This window comes from Nerophis ophidion, linkage group LG21 (genome assembly GCF_033978795.1).
Source record: "Nerophis ophidion isolate RoL-2023_Sa linkage group LG21, RoL_Noph_v1.0, whole genome shotgun sequence".
NCBI lineage: Eukaryota > Metazoa > Chordata > Actinopteri > Syngnathiformes > Syngnathidae > Nerophis > Nerophis ophidion.
This window is the reverse complement of record NC_084631.1, coordinates 6,850,767-6,872,390: the sequence shown is the minus strand read 5'-3', so window position 1 is coordinate 6,872,390 and position 21,624 is coordinate 6,850,767. Positions and strand designations below refer to the sequence as shown.

The window sequence follows — 21,624 nt, the reverse complement described above, 5'->3', positions numbered from 1 at the left end:
TCTGGTATCGGCGATACAGATCATATACTTTTAGTAAATATACAGTTCAGCCCAAAATTTTGGACACACCTCTTTTCAATGTGTTTTTTTATTTTATTTTCATGACTATTTACCTTGTAAATTGTCACTGAAGGCATCAAAACTATGACACCTGTGAAGTAAAAACCCTTTCAGCTGACTACCTTTTTAAGACCGTGGAGAGAATGCCAAGAGTGTGCAAAACAGTCATCAGCGCAAAGGGTGGCTATTTTGAAGAAACCAGAAAATAAAACATGTTTTCAGGTATGTCACCTTCTTTTGTTAAAGGCCTACTGAAATAAGATTTTCTTTTTCAAACGGGGATAGCAGGTCCATTCTATGTGTCATTTTGCGATATTGCCATATTTTTGCTGAAAGGATTTAGTAGAGAACATCCACGATAAAGTTCGCAACTTTTGGTGGCTAATAAAAAAAGCCTTGCCTTTACCGGAAGTAGCAGACGATGTGCGCGTGACATCCTCACATTGTTTATAATCATAGCCACCAGCAGCAAGAGCTATTCGGACAGAAAAAGCGACAATTTTCCCATTAATTTGAGCTAGGATGAAAGACTTGTGGATGAGGAAATTTAGAGTGAAGGACTAGAAAAAAAAAGTGGGAGCGATTCAGATGTTATTAGACACATTTACTAGGATAATTCTGGAAAATCCCTTATCTGCCTATTGTGTTGCTAGTGTTTCAGTGAGATTAAATAGTACCTGAAAGTCAGAGGGGTGTGGCCACGGGTGTGTTGACGCCAGAGTCTCTGAGGGACGTCTTACCGGACGTCTCCAGTAAGAGGCGACTTATTACCGAAAACTGCCGGTTAACATGTTTTCGGGATCCATGTTCGCTTGACCGCTCTGATCCATAGTAAAGCTTCACCTCCGGGAATTTTAAACAAGGAAACACCGTGTGTTTGTGTGGCTAAAGGCTAAAAGCTTCCCACCTCCATCTTTCTATTTTGACTTCTCCATTATTAATTGAACAAATTGGAAAAGATTCAACAACACAGATGTCCAGAATACTGTGTGATTATGCGATTAAAGCAGACTACTTATGGCTTGGATCGGGCTGGAAAATAATGTCTGCTAAAACCCGAGACGTCAAACGCTATTTAAAATTGCAATTTATTAAACTAAACCGGCCGTATTGGCATGTGTTGCAATGTTAATATTTCATCATTGATATATAAACTATCAGACTGCGTGGTCGCTAGTAGTGGCTTTCAGTAGGCCTTTAAGTACATAACTCCACATGTGTTAATTCGTAGTTTTGATACCCTCAGTGACAATCTACAATGTAAATAGTCATGAAAATAAAGAAAACCCTTGAATGAGAAGGTTTGTCTAAACCTTCGAGCTGCACTGTATATTTAGAAAAAGTATCCGATCTGTATCGCCGATACCAGCCTGAACTTTACCCGTTATCGCACATCACTAGTTATTGTTTCAGAGATCTTAGATTACAAATATTCAACCAAAAATGTCCCAAGGTTGGCAAGTATGGTTGAGAAGCTGATTCAGTGGCATGTGGTGTCATTTCACTCCCGATTGCTCGGATTGGAAGTCACAATCTGCGTTTTCAAATCATTTTATTGGTTTGAAGAGTTTTTGCTGCAAAATTGTCCTTGCCCAGAGACAAGAATAGCTAAAGAACATGGCACCGCTACCAACTTCCTTGGCAGTCCCTTCTGCATTTGCCTTCCATTGAAGTCTGTCCTTTGATCCGAAGCCCACCGACTCCACCGGGATTGTCCGTCAGGCCCCTCTTCATTTTCTGAGCTCCCGATTGGTCCGTCTGCCGCATGTCCCGCCCGCATCACGCCCTCTCTAAGTCTTTGTACTTCTTCCGGAGGACGGACACTTGATCTTTGAAGAGCACCGGGTCCAGGCGGAACTGCGAGTGGACCAGAGGCATGTAGCCAAACCAGTTGGCGAAGGTGTTGACACACTCCTGGCGCTGGTTGAAGTGCTCCGGGTTCGCCCAGGGGACATTTTTTGTGGCCTGGCGGGTAAAAATAGGACAGCGGGATTAACAACAATGTGTTTGAGGCTCCTGTTCTCTGGTGTAGAATAGTACCTGTGGGCTGGGCAGCTCCTTGTATTGCTTCCTTTGAGCCACTTTGATGGGTGGCAGGTGAGTGACAGACGACACCAGGAAGTTCATCAGGATGTCCTCACAGTTGGTCGTATGATCCACCAAGGTCCTCAAAGACTGGGGCAGGTAGTGCGAGAACAGGAAGTGGTAGTACCTGTAGGGGAAACGTGATGTTTTAATACATAAGCCCCAAATATTGATCAGTATTATCCACATAGTCATCACTGCCTCGGCTAATTTGGCGCCCTAAGCAACATTTGATTCTGTATTCATGCAACATGATTCTTATACTTTTATACTCATGCATACTAAAACAAATTAACGGGAAAGTAAAGTTATGTTAAAGGCCTACTGAAAGCCACTACTACCCACCACGCAGTCTGATAGTTTATATATCAATGATGAATTTTTAGTTTACTAAATTGCAATTTTAAGTTTCCCGCGAAGTGTCGTGTTGACGTCTCAGGTTGTAGCGGACATTATTTTCCAGCCCGATCCAAGCTATAAGTAGTCTGCTTTAATCGCATAATTACACAGTATTATGGACATCTCTGTTGCTGAATCTTTCGCAATTTGTTCAATTAATAATGGAGAAGTCAAAGAAGAAAGATGTAGGTGCAAAGCTTTTAGCGTTTAGCCACACAAACACACAGTGTTTCCTTGTTTAAAATTCCCGAAAGTGAAGCTTTTCTATGGAACAGAGCGGTCAAGCGAACATATCAACCGGCAGTTTTCGGTGAGAAAATTGTGGTAATAAGTCGGCTCTTACCGGAGACATCAGCGGAGCTTCCGTCCTGCTGCAGCTGCGTGAGTTCCCTCAGAGACACTGGGTCAACACACCCGTGGCCACACCCCTTTGACTTTCAGGTACTATTTAATCTCACTAAAACACTAGCAACACAATAGGCAGATAAGGGATTTTCCAGAATTATCCTAGTAAACGTGTCTAATAACATCTGAATCGCTCCCACTGCAATCGTTTTTTTTCCTTTTTTCTCTAAATAAATAAATGGGTTGTACTTGTATAGCGCTTTTCTACCTTCAAGGTACTCAAAGCGCTTTGACACTACTTCCACATTTACCCATTCACACACTGATGGCGGGAGCTGCCATGCAAGGCACTAACCAGCACCTATCAGGAGCAAGGGTGAAGTGTTATGCTCAGGACACAACGGACGTGACGAGGTTGGTACTAGGTGGGATTTGAACCAGAGACCCTCGGGTTGCGCACGACCACCCTGCCACTGCGCCACGCCGTCCCTAGTCCTTCACTCTAAATTTCCTCATCCACAAATCTTTCATCCTCGCTCAAATTAATGGGGAAATTGTCGCTTTCTCGGTCCGAATAGCTCTTGCTGCTGGAGGCTATGATTGTAAACAAAGTGAGGAGCAGGGGCCCCATGAAAATAATCTTTACAGGGCCTCCAACACATAATTTCATATAATTTCATCATCATTAGGGGCCTCTCTGGGCCCTCCTCCATCATGGGCCCCTAGAATCCGTCTCCTTTACCCCCCCTTTTCTGCGCCCCTGGTGAGGAGCCCTACAACCTGTGACGTCACGCGCACATCGTCTGCTACTTCCGGTAGAGGCAAGGCTTTTTTATTAGCGACCAAAAGTTGCGAACTTTATCGTCGATGTTCTCTACTAAATCCTTTCAGCAAAAATATGGCAATATCGCAAAATGATGAAGTATGACACATAGAATGGACCTGCTATCCCCGTTTAAATAAGATCATCTCATTTCAGTCGGCCTTTAAAGTACCAATGATTGTCACACACACAGTTGGTGTGGTGAAATTTGGACTCTGCATTTGACCCATCCGCTTGATCACCCCCTGGGAGGTGAGGGGAGCAGTGGGCAGCAGTGGTGGCCACGCCCGGGGAATCATTTATGGAGATTTAACCCCCAATTCCATCCCCTGATGCTGAGTGCCAAGCAGGGAGGTAATGGGTCCCATTTTTATAGTCTTGGGTATGACTTGGCCAGGGTTTGAACTCACAACCCTACCGATCTTAGGGCGAACACCAACCTTTTTGAAACCAAGAGCTACTTCTTGGGTACTGATTAATGCGAAGGGCTACCAGTTTGATACACACTTAAATAAATTGCCAGAAATAGCCAATTTGCTCAATTTAACTTTAATAAATAAATCTATGTATATAAATAAAAAAATGGGTATTGCTGTCTGTCATTCCGTCGTACATTTTTTTTCCTTTTACGGAATGTTTTTTGTAGAGAATAAATGATGAAAAAAAGACTTAATTGAACGGTTTAAAAGAGGACAAAACATGAAAAAAATGAAAATAAAATTTTGAAACATAGTTTCTCTTCAAATTCGACTCTTCAAAATTAAAAATTCAACCGAAAAAAATGAAGAAAAAAACTAGCTAATTCGAATCTTTTTGAAAAAATTAAAAAAATAATTTATGGAACATCATTAGTCATTTTTCCTGTTTAAGATTCATTTTAGAATTTTGATGACATGTTTTAAATAGGTTAAAATCCAATCTGCACTTTGTTAGAATATATAACAAATTGGACCGAGCTATATGTCTAACAAAGACAAATCATTACTTCTTCTAGATTTTCCAGAACAAAAATTGTAAAAGAAAATCAAAAGACTTTGAAATAACATTTAAATTTGATTCTACAGATTTTCTAGATTTGCCAGAATAATTTTTGGGAATTTTAATCATAATACATTTGAAAAAATATTTCACATATTTTCTTAGACGAAAAAACAGAAGCTAACACGAAGAATTAAATTAAAATGTATTTATTATTCTTTACAATAATAATAAAAAAAAATACTTGAACATTGATTTAAATTGTCAGGAAAGAAGAGGAAGGAATTTAAAAGGTAAAAAGGTATATGTGTTTAAAAATCCTAAAATCATTTTTAAGGTCGTATTTTTTCTCTAAAATTGTCTTTCTGAAACTTATAAGAAGAAAAGTAAAAAAAATAAATGATATTATTTAAACAAGTGAAGACCAAGTCTTTAAAATATTTTCTTGGAATTTCAAATTCTATTTGAGTTTTGTCTCTCTTAGAATTAAAAATGTTGAGCAAAACGAGACCAGCTTGCTAGTAAATAAAGAATTTAAAAAAATAGAGGCAGCTCACTGGTAAGTGCTGCTATTTGAACTATTTTTAGAAAAGGCCAGCGGGCGACTCATCTGGTCCGTGTTGGTGACCCCTGCCCTTACCACTAGGCCACCGAGTAACTTATTGTTCAATATTGTATTTTTTAGGGCACAATAACAGACTTATAACACATAAAGTACAGGCCAAAAGTTTGAATACACCTTCTCATTCAATGGGTTTCTTTTATTTTCATGACTATTTACATTGTAGTTTGTCTTGAAGGCATCAAAACTATGAATGAACACATGTGGAGTTATGTACTTAACAAAAAAAAAAGTGAAATAACTGAAAACATGTTTTATATTCTAGTTTCTTCTAAATAGCCACCCTTTGTGCTGATTACTGCTTTGCACACTCTTGGCATTCTCTGGATGAGCTTCAAGAGGTAGTCACCTGAAATGGTTTTCACTTCACAGGTGTCATAGTTTTCAGTTAGGGCTGGGCGAGATGGCCTTTTTTTTTAATATCTCAATATTTTTAGGCCGTATCGCGATACACAATATATATCTCAATATTTTGCCTTAGCTTCGAATGAACACTTGATGCATATAATCACAGCAGTATGATGATTCTATGTGTCTACATTAAAACATTCTTGCTCATACTGCATTAATAAATGCTCATTTTAAACTTTCATGCAGAGAGGGAAATCACAACTAAGTCAATTGACCAAAAGTGTATTTATTAAAGTTATTAAGCAATGGCACAAACATTCACGTCATTTCAAAACAAAAAGTGCAAGTTTGTCGGAGACATTTTAAAACAAGCTATTAGTGCACTTTTGTGCATGATGTCACCAAGATGACATATCAAAACAACACTAGATTAAAGTGCACTTTTTGTACTGAATGCCATGACAATAGTTTAAAACAAATAAAGGGCACTTTTGTGCATGATGTCACATAAGATATTTCATCCATTTTCTACCGCTTAGTTCCTTTTGGAGTCGCGGGGGGCGCTGGCGCCTATCTCAGCTACAATCGGACGGAAGGCGGGGTACACCCTGGACAAGTCGCCACCTCATCGCAGGGCCAACACAGATAGACAGACGACATTCATGCTCACATTCACACACTAGGGCCAATTTAGTGTTGCCAATCAACCTATCCCCAGGTGCATGTCTTTCAATAACTGTCAAATAAAAAATGTTTTGAGCGAGGATGAAAGATTCGTGGATGAGGATATTGATAGTGAAGGACTAGAAAAAATAAAAACTAAATTAAAAAGCGACGGCCCCGGGCGGCGGCAGTGTGAGCGTTTCAGATGAAATTAGACACATTTACTAGGATAATTCTGGAAAATCCCTTATCTGCTTATTGTTTTAATAGTGTTTTAGTGAGATTGTAAAGACATACCTCGAGGTCGGATGGCTGCGGTGAACACGCCAGTGTCTCAGAGAGAAGCCGAGGAGCCAAGCTCACAGCTGCCTTTTTGGACAGCTACTCCAGGAGGATGAATAATCCACTGATGTCTCCGGTAAGATATATATATCACAATTTTCCCATCCAAAAACATGCTGGTTGACGTGGAGAAACATGTTCGCTTGACCACTCTGTGTTAAAGGGGAACATTATCACCAGACCTATGTAAGCGTCAATATATACCTTGATGTTGCAGAAAAAAGACCATCTATTTTTTTAATCGATTTCCGAACTCTAAATGGGTGAATTTTGGCGAATGAAACGCCTTTCTGTTAATCGCCCTGGAGGCGATGACGTCAGAATGTGACGTCGCCGAGGTAACACACCCACCATTTTCATTTTCAACACATTACAAACACCGGGTCTCAGCTCTGTTATTTTCCGTTTTTTTGACTATTTTTTGGAACCTCGGAGACATCATGCCTCGTCGGTGTGTTGTCGGAGGGTGTAACAACACTAACAGGGAGGGATTCAAGTTGCACCACTGGCCCGAAGATGCCAAAGTGTCTGCCGCCAGACCCACATTGAATGTGCTGGAGTGTCTCCACATTTGACCGGCGATGCTAAGACAGACATGGCACAGAGATGTATGGATAACCTGCAGATGCATTTGCAACGATAGTCAACGAAATCACAAAGGTGAGTTTTGTTGATGTTGACTGCCAGCTAATCGATGCTAACATGCTACGCTAATCGATGCTAACATGCTATTTACCGGCGGTGCTAAAGCAGACATGGCACAGAGATGTATGGATAACCTGTAGATGCATTTGCAACTATATTACGTTTCCTTCCACCCACATTTAATGCGAATAAAAACACTTACCAATCGACGGATTTAAGTTGCTCCAGTGTTAAAAGATGCGAAAGTCCTGATCGTTTGGTCCGCACATTTTACCGGCGATGCTAACCCAGCTATTCGGCCATGCTATGGCTATGAATAGCGTCAATAGCTATTCGCTCAATAGCTTCAGTTTCTTCTTCAATACTTTCATACTCCAACCATCTGTTTCAATACATGCGTAATCTGTTGAATCGCTTAAGTCGCTGAAATCCGAGTTTGAATCCGAGCTAATGTCGCTATATCTTGCTGTGGTATTCCCATTGTTTGTTTACATTGGCAGCACTGTATGACGTCACAGGGAAATAGCCAGTGTCTTCGCAGAGAGCTGAAAATAAGGCACTTTAAAGCTTTATTTAGGGATATTCCGAGACCGGTAAAATTAAAAAAAAAATAAAACAAATACAACAAGCCACTGGGAACTGATTTTTATTGTTTTTAACCCTTTTGAAATTGTGATAATGTTCCCCTTTAAAGCTTCACAACAAACAAAGAAACACCGGCTGTGTCTCGGTGCTAAAGACAGCTTCAATCCACCGCTTCCCACCAACAGCATTCTTCTTTGACGTCTCCATTATTAATTGAACAAATTGCAAAAGACTAAGCAACACAGATGTCCGAATTACCGTGTAATTATGCGATGGAAAGAGACGACTTTTAGCCGTAAGTGGTGCTGGGCTAGTGTGTCCAAGAAACTCCAAGGGAAATTTAAAATTTCAATTTAGTAAACTAAACCGGCCGTATTGGCATGTGTTGCAATGTTAATATTTCATCATTGATTTATAAATTATCAGACTGCGTGGTCGCTAGTAGTGGCTTTTGGTAGAAGTTTTTAAAAAAATTGTTTACACAACGTGCCAACTTCGCTGGTTTTGAGTTTGGTAAATGTAGTACAAGAAAAATAACGTGTCCTTTTATTGTATTTGACCTGTGGTAGAAGGCAGCACCAGTCAGGACTATGGAGTAGTCATTGGTCCACTTGGAGGTGTACCCCCAGGCGTGTTTCAACGGATCCCAAAAGTGGCTCCTGGGTGGGTACCCCACAATCCGATCCGGGAAACTGCGCCACACCAGGAAGGCAAAGTTCACCTACAAGTAGACAAAAAATAAGAACACTATATTAATGGCAATGTTTTGTTGTTGTTGTTCACATTGGGTATCAATACTCACCTCACTAGTCAACAGGACCGTATCCTCATCCAGACTCAGCACTGCATCGGTTTCTATAGCAACGTGAGGCAGGAACCGACTGGTGGTCTGCGAGAGAAATTCGGCAGTAAATCTCCCTGCGCCGCAGGCCTACGTGTTATTTGCCGTTTGCTCCGTGAGATTAGGTGCATGAGTCAGAGGCGATCTTGCTAGGTTTTTTTTGCCAGGCAGGCTCATAAAAACAGCGTGTAAGTGACAGGGGTGAAGGAGAGTGACGGTCGACAGGACAGATGATAGGCGACATCAAGATGGAGGCAAAAGGCGGATAAGTAAACAGAGTGAGGAGGAGTCAGATGCGAGTCGAGCATGAATCACCTTCTTCTTGCCGTCTGTTACAGTGAGGGGCACCGGCATGGGAGGCCATTTGCTCCGACTCGGTGCTGGCTTTTCACTGTTCCATAGGATGATGATCTACGGCAGCATAGAAATCATTACAGATTCATTAAAATGAATGAATGAATGAATGAAATAAGTTTATTTCGGTCATATAATCAATCCGATCAATCAACCATTTTGTGTGATCAGTTTTACAGTACATGTTGTATGTAACCCAGCATTTCTCAAAGTGTGGGGCGGGCCCCACTGGTGGGGAATAGAGACATGACAGGTGGGGCGCGAGAAATGGGAGGAAATTTAACTTTAATTTTTTTTTTTTTTTATTATATTCATAGATTTTTTTTTTTTACAACCCCATTTTCTATACAAATTGTAAATCACTGTCAAACGACACAGTTGCGAGATGTATATGCGACATTGCAAGTGATCTTGAGGAACAACTCGTAGACAAATTAAAAGAAAGTCGTTTTGCTTTACAAGTGGACGAAGCTACTGACGCCAATAAAGACTGCCTGTTCATCGCATACGTGATACGTCCGCTTTGTGAATGGCGAGTCACTGTGCGAGGATTTGCTGTTTTGCAAATACAAAAAAAAAATAGAGCCAGTGCTGATGAGCTGTTCAAGATAATGGACATTTTCCTCAAAGAACACGACCTTAAATGGGGAAACTGTCTGGGCTTTTGCTCTGATGGAGCACAGACCATGGCAAGGTCAAGAAACGGACTGCAGGCTCTAATAAAGAGGGTTGCGCCAAATGCGCATTGGACACACTCGCGTCAAGGCAGCTCAGCCCCGAACTCAATGAGGTTTTAACAAATGTTGTGAGCGCGGTAAATTTGATCAAAACACAAAAAGTGGCACTTTTTATTAATTTATTATTGAACTTGATGCAAGTTATTTGATTTATTATTGAACTTGATGCAAGTTATTTGATTTATTATTGAACTTGATGCAAGTTATTTGATTTATTATTGAACTTGATGCAAGTTACACCACAGCGGCACAGTTATTTTATTTAATATTGAACTTGATGTTATTTTATGTTATTGAGTTTGAATGTATACAACTTGATGTTACTTGATGTTCAATAATTTTGAAAATGTTAATCTTGGCATTAGGGTTCTGTTTGGGCGATGGGGGCAGATGGGGCTTGAAAACTCCCCCTTGTCCAAAGTGGGGGATGACAAAAAAAGTTGAGAACCACTGATGTATACAATAATGCACATTTTTACACACGAAAGAAAAGAAAAAAAATGACCAAAAAGGAATAGGCTGAAGCCAAAGCTTATATTTGCCTATCCTATACCTTCACAGAAGATTAGATTGCCTGGAACATCAACGTTAAAAAAAAAAAAAATCAATGGGATGAAAGTAATTGTTACTATATTTTATAATTTTCAATCATTTCACCTTTCAATGTTTTCTTAAACCTTACCAAAGAAGTGCATGTCTTCAGCTCATCACTGAGCTTGTTCCACCATTTAACTCCTAAAACTGTAATACATTTGTATTTTATATTTGTTCTCGCTTTACTTATTTCAAAAATCGATATCCCCCGTAAATTATAGTTTTCTCCTCTTAAATGAAATAGCCTGAGAATACAAGCTGGAAGGCTGTTGTTCTTTACTCGAAACATAATTTCCATTGTTTTTAAAAACACAATGTCTGAAAATTTTAACACATTTGAACTCATAAATAATGGATTGGTATGTTCATAGTAGCACGCTTTGTGTATTATTCTAATGACCCTTTTTTGAAGTTTTATTATTGGGTCTATGTTTGTTTTATAAACATTTCCCCAAATTTCAACACAATACGTTAAATATGGAAAAATAAAAGAATAACACAACATATGCAGGCATGTCTTATTCAGCATGTGTCTTACTTTATAAAGAATAGCAATAGATTTGGATATTTTTCCTTTTATATATTCAATATGCGGTTTCCAACACAGTTTATGATCAATTATTATTCCCAAGAATTTAGTTTCATATACTCTATCAATTTCCACATGATTTAACTTTAATTTTGCTTCACAATTCATCCTTGCACCACTAAACACCATAAATTTAGTTTTCTTATCATTTAATGATAACTTATTAATATCAAACCATTTTTTCAGTTGAATTAACTCAACTTCCATTATCCTCGACTCTTCCTTCAAGTCTTCTCCTGAACAATATACATTTGTATCGTCTGCAAACATAATACATTTCAATTTATTAGATACTGAACAAATATCATTTAGGTAGAGTATAAATAACTTGGGTCCCAATACCGAGCCTTGTGGAACACCACAAGTTACTCTTCTTGGCTATGATTTAATCTTATTAATTTCCACATATTGAAATGTGGAAATTGAAAAAATGATCTGCTAATATGAAAAAAATCATCTGCTAATATGAAATAATGTCAAATGTATGGTAAATGAAGGTATAAACCTACAATTAATAGGTTATGTTACTAAACTCTGTCCTGCTAAAAGCATTATAGCCAGGTTTGTACATATAAACCCACAATTCATAGATTATGCTATTTTGCCTGCAGCATGTTAGCATTTTTACCAATTATGTAGTTATAAACCTACAGTTACCTGGTATATTATCTTGCTCACCGCATGTTAGCATTTTAGCCAATAACGTAGCTTATATTATCTTGCTACCGGCATGTTCGCATTTTAGCCGATTTTGTATTATTAACCCACAATTCATAGATTATGTTACCTGGTATTATCTTGCTCGCCGCATGTTAGCATTTTAACCAATTAAGTAGCTATAAACATACTTGCCAACCCTCCCGGATTTTCCGGGAGACTCACCGAAATTCAGCGCCTCTCCCGAAAACCTCCCGGGACAAATTTTCTCCGAAAATCTCCCGAAATTCAGGCGGAGCTGGAGGCCACGCCCCCTCCAGCTCCATGCGGACCTGAGTGAGGTGTCAACAGCCTGTATTCACGTCCGCTTCCCCACAACAGCATGTCTGCCCAATGACGTTATAACTGTAGAATGATCGAGGGCGAGTTCTTGGTGGGTTTATTGTTAGGCAGTTTCATTAACGTCTTCCCAGCGCGGGTAACAACACACAACAACAGCAGTCCGTTTTCGTCTACCATAAAGCAGTTCGTCTGCCTTAAACAGCAATGTTGTGACACTCTTAAACAGGACAATACTGCAGGACATACATATGGTTAGAAAAACAAGGATGGACAATTCAACCCTTAACTCAACAATGAGTAGATTTGTGTTATGTCTGTGTAAATGTGTAAATAAATGAACACTGAAATTCAAGTGTTTCTTTTATTTATATGAATATATATATACAGTATATATAATAAAATAAATAAATATATATAGCTAGAATTCACTGAAAGTCAAGTATTTTTTTTATATGAAATACTTGTCAAAGTCAAGTATTTCATATATATATATATATATATATATATATATATATATATATATATATAATATATATATATATATATATTGGTGAATCTAGCTGTAAATATACTCCTCCCCTCTTAACCACGCCCCTCCCCGCCCCCGTTACCTAATATACCAAAAAGTTCTACTTTGGTTTCATTTGACCACATGACATTCTCCCAATCCTCTGCTGTATCATCCATGTATCCATTTTGGTATAAACTCAACTGGTCGTGTTTGGAGGAGGAAGAATACTGAGTTGCATCCCAAGAACACCATACCTACTGTGAAGCATGGGGGTGGAAACATCATGCTTTGGGGCTGTTTTTCTGCTAAGGGGACAGGACGATTGATCCGTGTTAAGGAAAGAATGAATGGGGCCATGTATCGTGAGATTTGGAGCCAAAACCTCCTTCCATCAGTGAGAGCTTTGAATGGTTGACCAAATACTTATTTTCCACCATATTTTACAAATAAATTATTTAAAATTCCTACAATGTGAATTTTTTTTTCACATTCTGTCTCTCACAGTTGAAGTGTACCTATGATGAAAATGACAGACCTCTGTCATCATTTTAAGTGGGAGAACTTGCACAATCGGTGGCTGACTAAATACCTTTTTGCCCCACTGTAAATTTGTCGGAATGGCTCATACAGTATCTGTACACCAGTACGCCATTAAAGTAGGATTCTTTTAAGGTAAAAGTACCTTGTCGGTGTGTGTCGGGCCTACTTACTTGTGAGCAATACTTAGACTTGGAGACCACCTGAAGCAGCTTCATGATTGGCTGAGACTGGGACACCAAAGGAGAGACGGCGTGGATGATTGCAGTGAACTCCTGATTTGGACTGATGCCTTCAGCAAGGTGACAAATGCACACACACACACACACACACACACACACACACACACACACGCACACACACACACACACACACACACCCACACGCACACGCACAAAGCCATTTTTAGATTCAAAATGACCGCTTGGTAATACTTTGCAGCAATAATCCTACACAGACAAGACTTCAAATGACGTTAAGAAATAACGAACATCCTTTCTTTCTACAGTTCTAACCTGGATTAACACTGACTTTTGTACTCTTATATAATGCACTGTAATATCCTTCCAACGTTTGCATTTATTTAGTCACAAGTAGGTCCGAAGTGTCCGTCTTATTTGTTACACGTCCTTATTAACTATAGACAACGCCTAAGTCAGGGGTGTCAAACTCATTTTAGGAGAAAAATCTACTCCCAAGTGGGCCGGACCGGTGAAATGACGGCACGATAATTTAAAAATACGGACAATTTCAGATTATTTTCTTTGTTTAAGAATAGACTAAGCACATTCTGAAATTGTACAAACCATACTGTTGTTGTTTTTGTTTTTGTACAATTCCCGCTTGCGGTTCATAGTAGATATACTTTATCGTTTTTTTTAAATATTCTGAATAATTTATGTGATAATGTTCATCAGTCAACTGATTGGTGTTAATGTTCAATCTAACAAGAAAAAGAAAATTATTTCAAATTCAAATGACAGTATGTTATTTATGTAGTTTGATCATTTTCCTCGACTGATGTACTAACATCATGTGGGTTTTTTTTGTACATATGTAGTGTCATCTACAGAGATACAAAGAATAGTTATTGCGACATCCATCCATCCATCCATTTTCTACCGCTTATTCCCTTTTGGGGTCGCCAGCGCCAGTGGACACATTTAAAACAGCTGTTTAGATGGATAGATGGATAGATAGTACTTTATTGATTCCTTCAGGAGAGTTCCTTCAGGAAAATTGAAATTCCAGCAGCAGTGTACAGAGTTGAGATCAATTTAAAGAAAAAAGTAAAAAGTAAATAATGGGGGTTTAAAAGGAGACAAAATAGAGAAATATTACAAAAATAATTTATTTTAAGTTTCTTTAATTCAAAGATTTTAGGTAGATTTTTATACTTGGAAAAACTCATCCTGCGGGCCGGATAAAACCTGGTTGCGGGCCGTACGTTTGACACCCCTGGCCTAAGTGAACAGGGTAAACAGTGCAATACATTTAAATAACATGGTGACGACTGCCTAGTTTCTCTTGGTATATTCTTATTTTTACTATTATATTTGAATTGTTATATTTTTTATTTTATTTTCATTTATACCCCCATTATTTACATTTTAATTTTTAAATTCGATCTCAATTCTGTACGCTGTTGCTGGAATTTGAATTTTTCTGAAGGAACTCTCCCGAAGGAATCAATAAAGTACTATCTATCTATCTATCTATCTATCTATCTATCTATCTATCTATCTATCTATCTATCTATCTATCTATCTATCTATCTATCTATCTATCTATCTATCTATCTATCTATCCATCTATCCATCTATCTATCCAGCTATCAAACGTAATTGGGGGCTTGTCCGGGATTTTTGAACCCGGGACCCCAGCAGCCACCATAGGAGTACTATAGTAATGAAATGTTTTACCTAAACCCAGGTAGTAGAAAGGGAAATGTGCCAGGTGAGTGGAGTATTCTGGCAGGACTAGTAGACCTCCAGGTAGGGAGTTCCACATGTACTTGTTTCTCGATATGTGGGAAAACACACGGTCCTTAATGATCTGGGGGAGGAAAAAAATTGAAATGTCATTGGGAATGCGGAAAGTGCAAATGCAACATAAAACACATTACTGCACCATATTTTTGGTTTGCTTCCCTGTGATCCACACATTGTAATTCCTACTCGAACCAACAGGGGGTGAGCAAGAGGCAACATCCAAAGGCGCCCTGCCATGAATCCCAGTGCCTCGCTGACCTCAGGCTGACTGCACAGCTGTCTCTCCCATGGGGAGAGGTCCCCCTTCAGCTTGCTGTATGTATATAAGCAGCTTATCACCAACCTCCAGAACCTTGCCTTTATTATCTCCTGCATAAATCCCCAGCAGAAAACACACCGAGGGGACAGCGAGACGTCGCTTTTATAAACATGGGAAGGCAAAGCCGACGTGTGCTGCTCACTGGGTGGTCTTTCTCCCAATTTCACGGAAACATTCAAATGGTTTCGTTTATAGTGCATTCGAGGAGGGACACCATCAAGTTGAGAAAATAATCTGTGGTTGAATAGAAATAAAGGCAGTGTTGGTGGTATTAAAAGTGAGCTAAAAAAAAAAAAAAAAGGAATCATGGCATCAAACTAGATCCATCCATTCGTCAACTTCTGCTTACACGAGGTCTGGTCAAACGTCTTGCTCCCAGGCTACTTCGTCTTGCTAAGGGGTCTAAAACTTAAGGGTAACTTGGGGGTAACGCTGGACCGCGCCAAATATTTATCCATCCACCTTATGCGTACGCGGGGGGGGGGGGGGGGGGGGGCTGGAACCTATCCCGGCTGCACATGGGCGGAAGTCGGTGTACACCCTGGACAAGTCGCCACCTCATCACAGGGCCAACACAGACAGACAACATTCACACTCAAATTAATTCAGGGCCATTTTAGTGTTGTCAATCAACATATCCTCAGGTGCATGTCTTTGGAGGTGGGAGGAAGCCGGAGTACCCGGCGGGAACCCACACAGTGTCAGGGCGAACATGCAAACTCCACACAGAAAAATCCCGAGCGCAAGATCGAACCCAGGACTTTCGTATTTTGAGATGCACGTAGTAACCCCCGCCCTGCGCCAAATCAGGTTTGAACCACGCGACTGCATTTAATCAATCAATCAATCAATCAATCAATGTTTACTTATATAGCCCTAAATCACTAGTGTCTCAAAGGGCTGCACAAACCACTACGACATCCTCGGTAGGCCCACATAAGGGCAAGGAAAACTCACACCCAGTGGGACATCGGTGACAATGATGACTATGAGAACCTTGGAGAGGACGAAAGCAATGGATGTCGAGCGGGTCTAACATGATACTGTGAAAGTTCAATCCATAATGGATCCAACACAGTCGCAAGAGTCCAGTCCAAAGCGGATCCAACACAGCAGCGAGAGTCCCGTTCACAGCGGAGCCAGCAGGAAACCATCCCAAGCGGAGGCGGATCAGCAGCGCAGAGATGTCCCCAGCCGATACACAGGCGAGCAGTACATGGCCACCGGATCGGACCGGACCCCCTCCACAAGGGAGAGTGGGGCATAGGAGAAAAAGAAAAGAAACGGCAGATCAACTGGTCTAAAAAGGGAGTCTATTTAAAGGCTAAAGTATACAAATGAGTTTTAAGGTGAGACTTAAATGCTTCTACTGAGGTGGCATCTCGAACTTTTACCGGGAGGGGATTCCAGAGTACTGGAGCCCGAACGGAAAAAGCTCTATAGCCCGCAGACTTTTTTTGGGCTTTGGGAATCACTAATAAGTCGGAGTCCTTTGAACGCAGATTTCTTGCCGGGACATATGGTACAATACAATCGGCAAGATAGGATGGAGCTAGACCGTGTAGTATTTTATACGTAAGTAGTAAAACCTTAAAGTCACATCTTAAGTGCACAGGAAGCCAGTGCAGGTGAGCCAGTACAGGCGTAATGTGATCAAACTTTCTTGTTCTTGTCAAAAGTCTAGCAGCCGCATTTTGTACCAACTGTAATCTTTTAATGCTAGACATGGGGAGACCCGAAAATAATATGTTACAGTAGTCGAGGCGAGACGTAACAAACGCATGGATAATGATCTCAGCGTCTTTAGTGGACAGAATGGAGCGAATTTTAGCGATATTACGGAGATGAAAGAAGGCCGTTTTAGTAACTCTTTTAATGTGTGACTCAAAGGAGAGAGTTGGGTCAAAGATAACACCCAGATTCTTTACCGTGTCGCCTTGTTTAATTGTTTGGTTGTCAAATGTTAGAGTTGTATCATTAAATAGAGGTCGGTGTCTAGCAGGACCGATAATCAGCATTTCCGTTTTTTGGGCGTTGAGTTGCAAAAAGTTAGCGGACATCCATTTTTTAATTTCATTAAGACACGCCTCCAGCTGACTACAATTTAACTACTTCTACCAGCAGGTATAGTGACCCCGGTATGGTAGGCCCTAAAGGGGAACTGCACTGTTTTTGGTAATCATTATAAAAGACAAGACGACGGATGTATTTTTTTTTAATGCATTCTAACTCGTAAATAAAGAGGTCCTCTTTTTTGCCAATAAAACCCCATAAAAACGTCCAAAAATTGCTAACAATACTCCATTTACATTTCGTGACTTGAATATTAACCAAGTATTAGTGATATTGTTATTATAAGTGCTAACGCAGACAAACTAATTAGGACGGCGATGTGTTTTTGAGCTTTTGTGCCAATCAGCTGCTCCCTGTCTTGTAAAACTTTTTTGTAGATCATAAATCAAGCCTCTCACCTGGATAGAAGAAGGATGACAACATATTCCGACAAGTTGGTACTCTTGATTTGACCCCATTTTCTTTGCAAGGATTATGAGTGATTCTTCATCTAAAAGGGAATCTATGAACATCTTAGAAGTCAGCATCCTAATGACAGCAGACATTGTACGGTAAGTGATGTTTTATTATGTTTTTTTGGCTCTCATGAAGTCTGCAGTGAGTAATAATCAGTGATGTTGGGGGAAAAAAGCAAACGTGATGCATTTTTGAAAATGAATGTGCCGCGTTTGCTTAAAATAATCAAAATTCTTAAATATTAAATTTTGTTATTAATATGCTTGTTACTATTACATATATTCTTACATTATGTATATAAAACCTGAATGGAGGTGTTTGGATGTTTTCTAAGGGCTTTATAGGCCGTTTCCATATGAGTTGGGAAATTGTGTTAGATGTAAATATAAACAGAATACAATGATTTGCAATTAATTTTCAACCCATATTCAGTTGAATATGCTACAAAGACAACATATTTGATGTTCGAACTCATAAACATTTTTTCTGTTGCAAATAATAATTATCTTTAGAATTTCTTGTCAGCTACACGTGACAAAGAAGTTGGGAAAGGTGGCAATAAATACTGATAAAGTTGAGGAATGCTCATCAAACACTTATTTGGAACATCCCACAGGTGTGCAGGCTAATTGGGAACAGTTGGGTGCCGTGATTGGGTATAAAAACAGCTTCCCAAAAAATGCTGAGTCTTTCACAAGAAAGGATGGGGCGAGGTACACCCCTTTGTCCACAACTGCGTGAGCAAATAGTCAAACAATTTAAGAACAACGTTTCTCAAAGTGCAAGTGCAAGAATTTTAGGGATTTCAACATCTACGGTCCATAATATCATCAAAAGGTTCAGAGAATCTGGAGAAATCACTCCACGTAAGCGGCATGGCCGGAAATCAACATTGAATGACCGTGACTTTCGATGCCTCATTCGGTACTGTATCAAAAACCGACATCAATCTCTAAAGGATATCACCACATGGGCTCAGGAACACTTCAGAAAACAATTGTCACTACATACAGTTCGTGGCTACACTTGTAAGTGCAAGTTAAAGCTCTACTATGCAAAGCGAAAGCCATTCATCAACAACATCCAGAAACGCCGCCGGCTTCTCTGGGCCCGATATCATCTAAGATGGACTGATGCAAAGTGGAAAAGTGTTCTGTGGTCTGACGAGTCCACATCTCAAATTGTTTCTGGAAATATTCGACATTGTGTCATCTGGACCAAAGGGGAAGCGAACCATCCAAAAGCCAGCATCTGTGATGGTATGGGGGTGCATTAGTGCCCAAGGCATGGGTAACTTACACATCTATGAAGGCACCATTAATGCTGAAAGGTACATACAGGTTTTGGAACAACATACGCTGCCATCTAAGCGCTGTCTTTTTCATGGACGCCCCTGCTTATTTCAGCAAGACAATGCCAAACCACATTCAGCACATGTTACAGTGTGGATTTGTTAAAAAAAAAGAGTGCGGGTATTTTCCTGGTCTCCCATCAAAAATGTCTGGCGCATTATGAAGCGTAAAATACGACAGCGGAGACCCCGGACTGTTGAACGACTGAAGCTCTACATAAAACAAGAATGGGAAAGAATTCCACTTTCAAAGCTTCAACAATTAGTTTCCTCAGTTCCCAAACATTTATTGAGTGTTGTTAAAAGAAAAGGTGATGTAACACAGTGGTGAACATGCCCTTTCCCAACTACTTTGGCACGTGTTGCAGTCATGAAATTCTAAGTTAATTATTATTTGAAAAAAAAAAAACAAGTTCATGAGTTTGAGCATCAAATATCTTGTCTTTGTAGTGCATTCAACTGAATAGGGGGCTTCACGGTGGCAGAGGGGTTAGTGCGTCTGCCTCACAATACGAAGTTCCTGCAGTCCTGGGTTCAAATCCAGGCTCGGGATCCTTCTGTGTGGAGTTTGCATGTTCTCCCCGTGACTGCGTGGGTTCCTCCCACTTCCAAAGACATGCACCTGGGGATAGGTTGATTGGCAACACTAAATTGGCCCTAGTGTGTGAATGTGAGTGTGAATGTTGTCTGTCTATCTGTGTTGGCCCTGCGATAAGGTGGCGACTTGTCCAAGGTGTACCCTGCCTTCCGCCCGATTGTAGCTGAGATAGGCGCCAGCGCCCCCCGCGACCCCGAAAGGGAATAAGCGGTAGAAAATGGATGGATGGATGGATGGGTTGAAAAGGATTTGCAAATCATTGTATTCTGTTTATATTTACATCTAACACAATTTCCCAACTCATATGGAAACGGGGTTTGTATTTGCATTTATTTAATATTTAGAATGCATAAAAAAATATACATCCGTCGTCATGTCTTTCATAATGATTGGGAACGAAAGGCAAAATCCCCCCCAAAGAGTGCAGTTCCCTGTTAAGTAATTCTAAATATAAAATGCCATGTAAATATTCTATATTTTGACACAATTGAGTTCAGAATGACTTCTGCTTGCTTACAAAAAGTGTCGTACTGTCATTTTTGTGTTATTGTTAAAGTCAAAGTGCCAATGATTGTCATACACTCACTAGGTGTGGTGAAATGAATCCTCTGCATTTGACCCATCCCCTTGTTCAACGCCTGGGAGGTGAGGGGAGCAGTGAGCAGCAGCGGTGGCCGCGCCCGGGAATGTGATTTAACCCCCAATTCCAACTCTTGATTGCTGAATGACAAGCAGGGAGGTAATGGGTCCCATTTTTATAGTCTTTGGTATGACTCGGCCGGGGTTTGAACTCACGACCTGCCGATCTCAGGGGTGGAGACTCTAACCGTCCATGATGTGCGGGCCGCAATTACAATAAACTATGACTATGTAAGTAAAAGGCCTCAAAATATTGCCCTGCGGTCTACAAATGGCCCGAAGGTAGAGTTTGAGATGCCTGAAGGAGCTCCTCATATGGGGATCGTGAGGCATTCAGGACAGTCCAAAGTGTCCTGGGTTTTCCTCGAGGACTCCTATCGCTCTGATATGCCTTGAACACCTCATGGACCTCATAACGTTATGTGGTGTGTTCAAAGACCCTCCGTGAAAGTTAGAAACAGAGGCATCAGTAGGTTTTGAAGACTTAATTCCCAGGAGCTGCACTAATATAATAATAATAATAATAATAATAATGATGTATTATTATGATTCATATTGCCTACGGTTAATAATCCTATGTGAATCATCAGCTAAGCTCGACTTTACACTCTCAAGGAAAATAAAACTACACAGTTATATTCATATTTATGTGAATAATTACAATGTTATTATATTATTTAAATGGATATTCTGGTTACTTTATGAAGAGTTTTGGCCCTTTTTCCCCCTAACCAAATGTATCTAGATTTGATATATATACATGCTAAACCCATCTTTAAAGGCCTACTGAAATGAGATTTTCTTATTTAAACGGGGATAGCAGGTCCATTCTGTGTGTCATACTTGATCATTTCGCGATATTGCCATATTTTTGCTGAAAAGATTTAGTAGAGAAAAGTTCGCAACTTTAGGTCGCTCTTAAAAAAAAGCACTGCCTTTCCCGGAAGTAGTGCGCGTGACGTCACTGATTGTCGGACTCCTCACATCCACCCATTGATTACAATCATGGACGCCAGCAGCGCCAGCGATTCTGACCGAGAAAGCGAAAATTTCCCCATTAATTTGAGCGAGGATGAAAGATCCGTGTTTGAGGATATTGATAGCGACGGACTAGAAAGAAAAAAGAAAAGAAAAAAA

General features: G+C 40.0%; 1 protein-coding gene across 1 annotated transcript in view; it reads right to left on the bottom strand.

Annotated features, from left to right (window-relative positions):
* Positions 1-1,595: 1,595 nt before the first annotated feature.
* Positions 1,596-21,624, bottom strand: part of ext1c (exostoses (multiple) 1c) — a 296,260-nt gene continuing 276,231 nt past the window's right edge. Inside the window, exons 6-12 of the mRNA XM_061881695.1 lie at positions 14,983-15,115; positions 13,234-13,352; positions 9,055-9,150; positions 8,701-8,787; positions 8,459-8,619; positions 2,101-2,272; positions 1,596-2,025 (exon numbers count right to left, since the gene is read on the bottom strand). Of these exons, the coding sequence (XP_061737679.1) occupies positions 1,840-2,025; positions 2,101-2,272; positions 8,459-8,619; positions 8,701-8,787; positions 9,055-9,150; positions 13,234-13,352; positions 14,983-15,115 (954 nt within the window). The 3' untranslated portion in view covers positions 1,596-1,839. The remainder of the gene's footprint in view (positions 2,026-2,100; positions 2,273-8,458; positions 8,620-8,700; positions 8,788-9,054; positions 9,151-13,233; positions 13,353-14,982; positions 15,116-21,624) is intronic.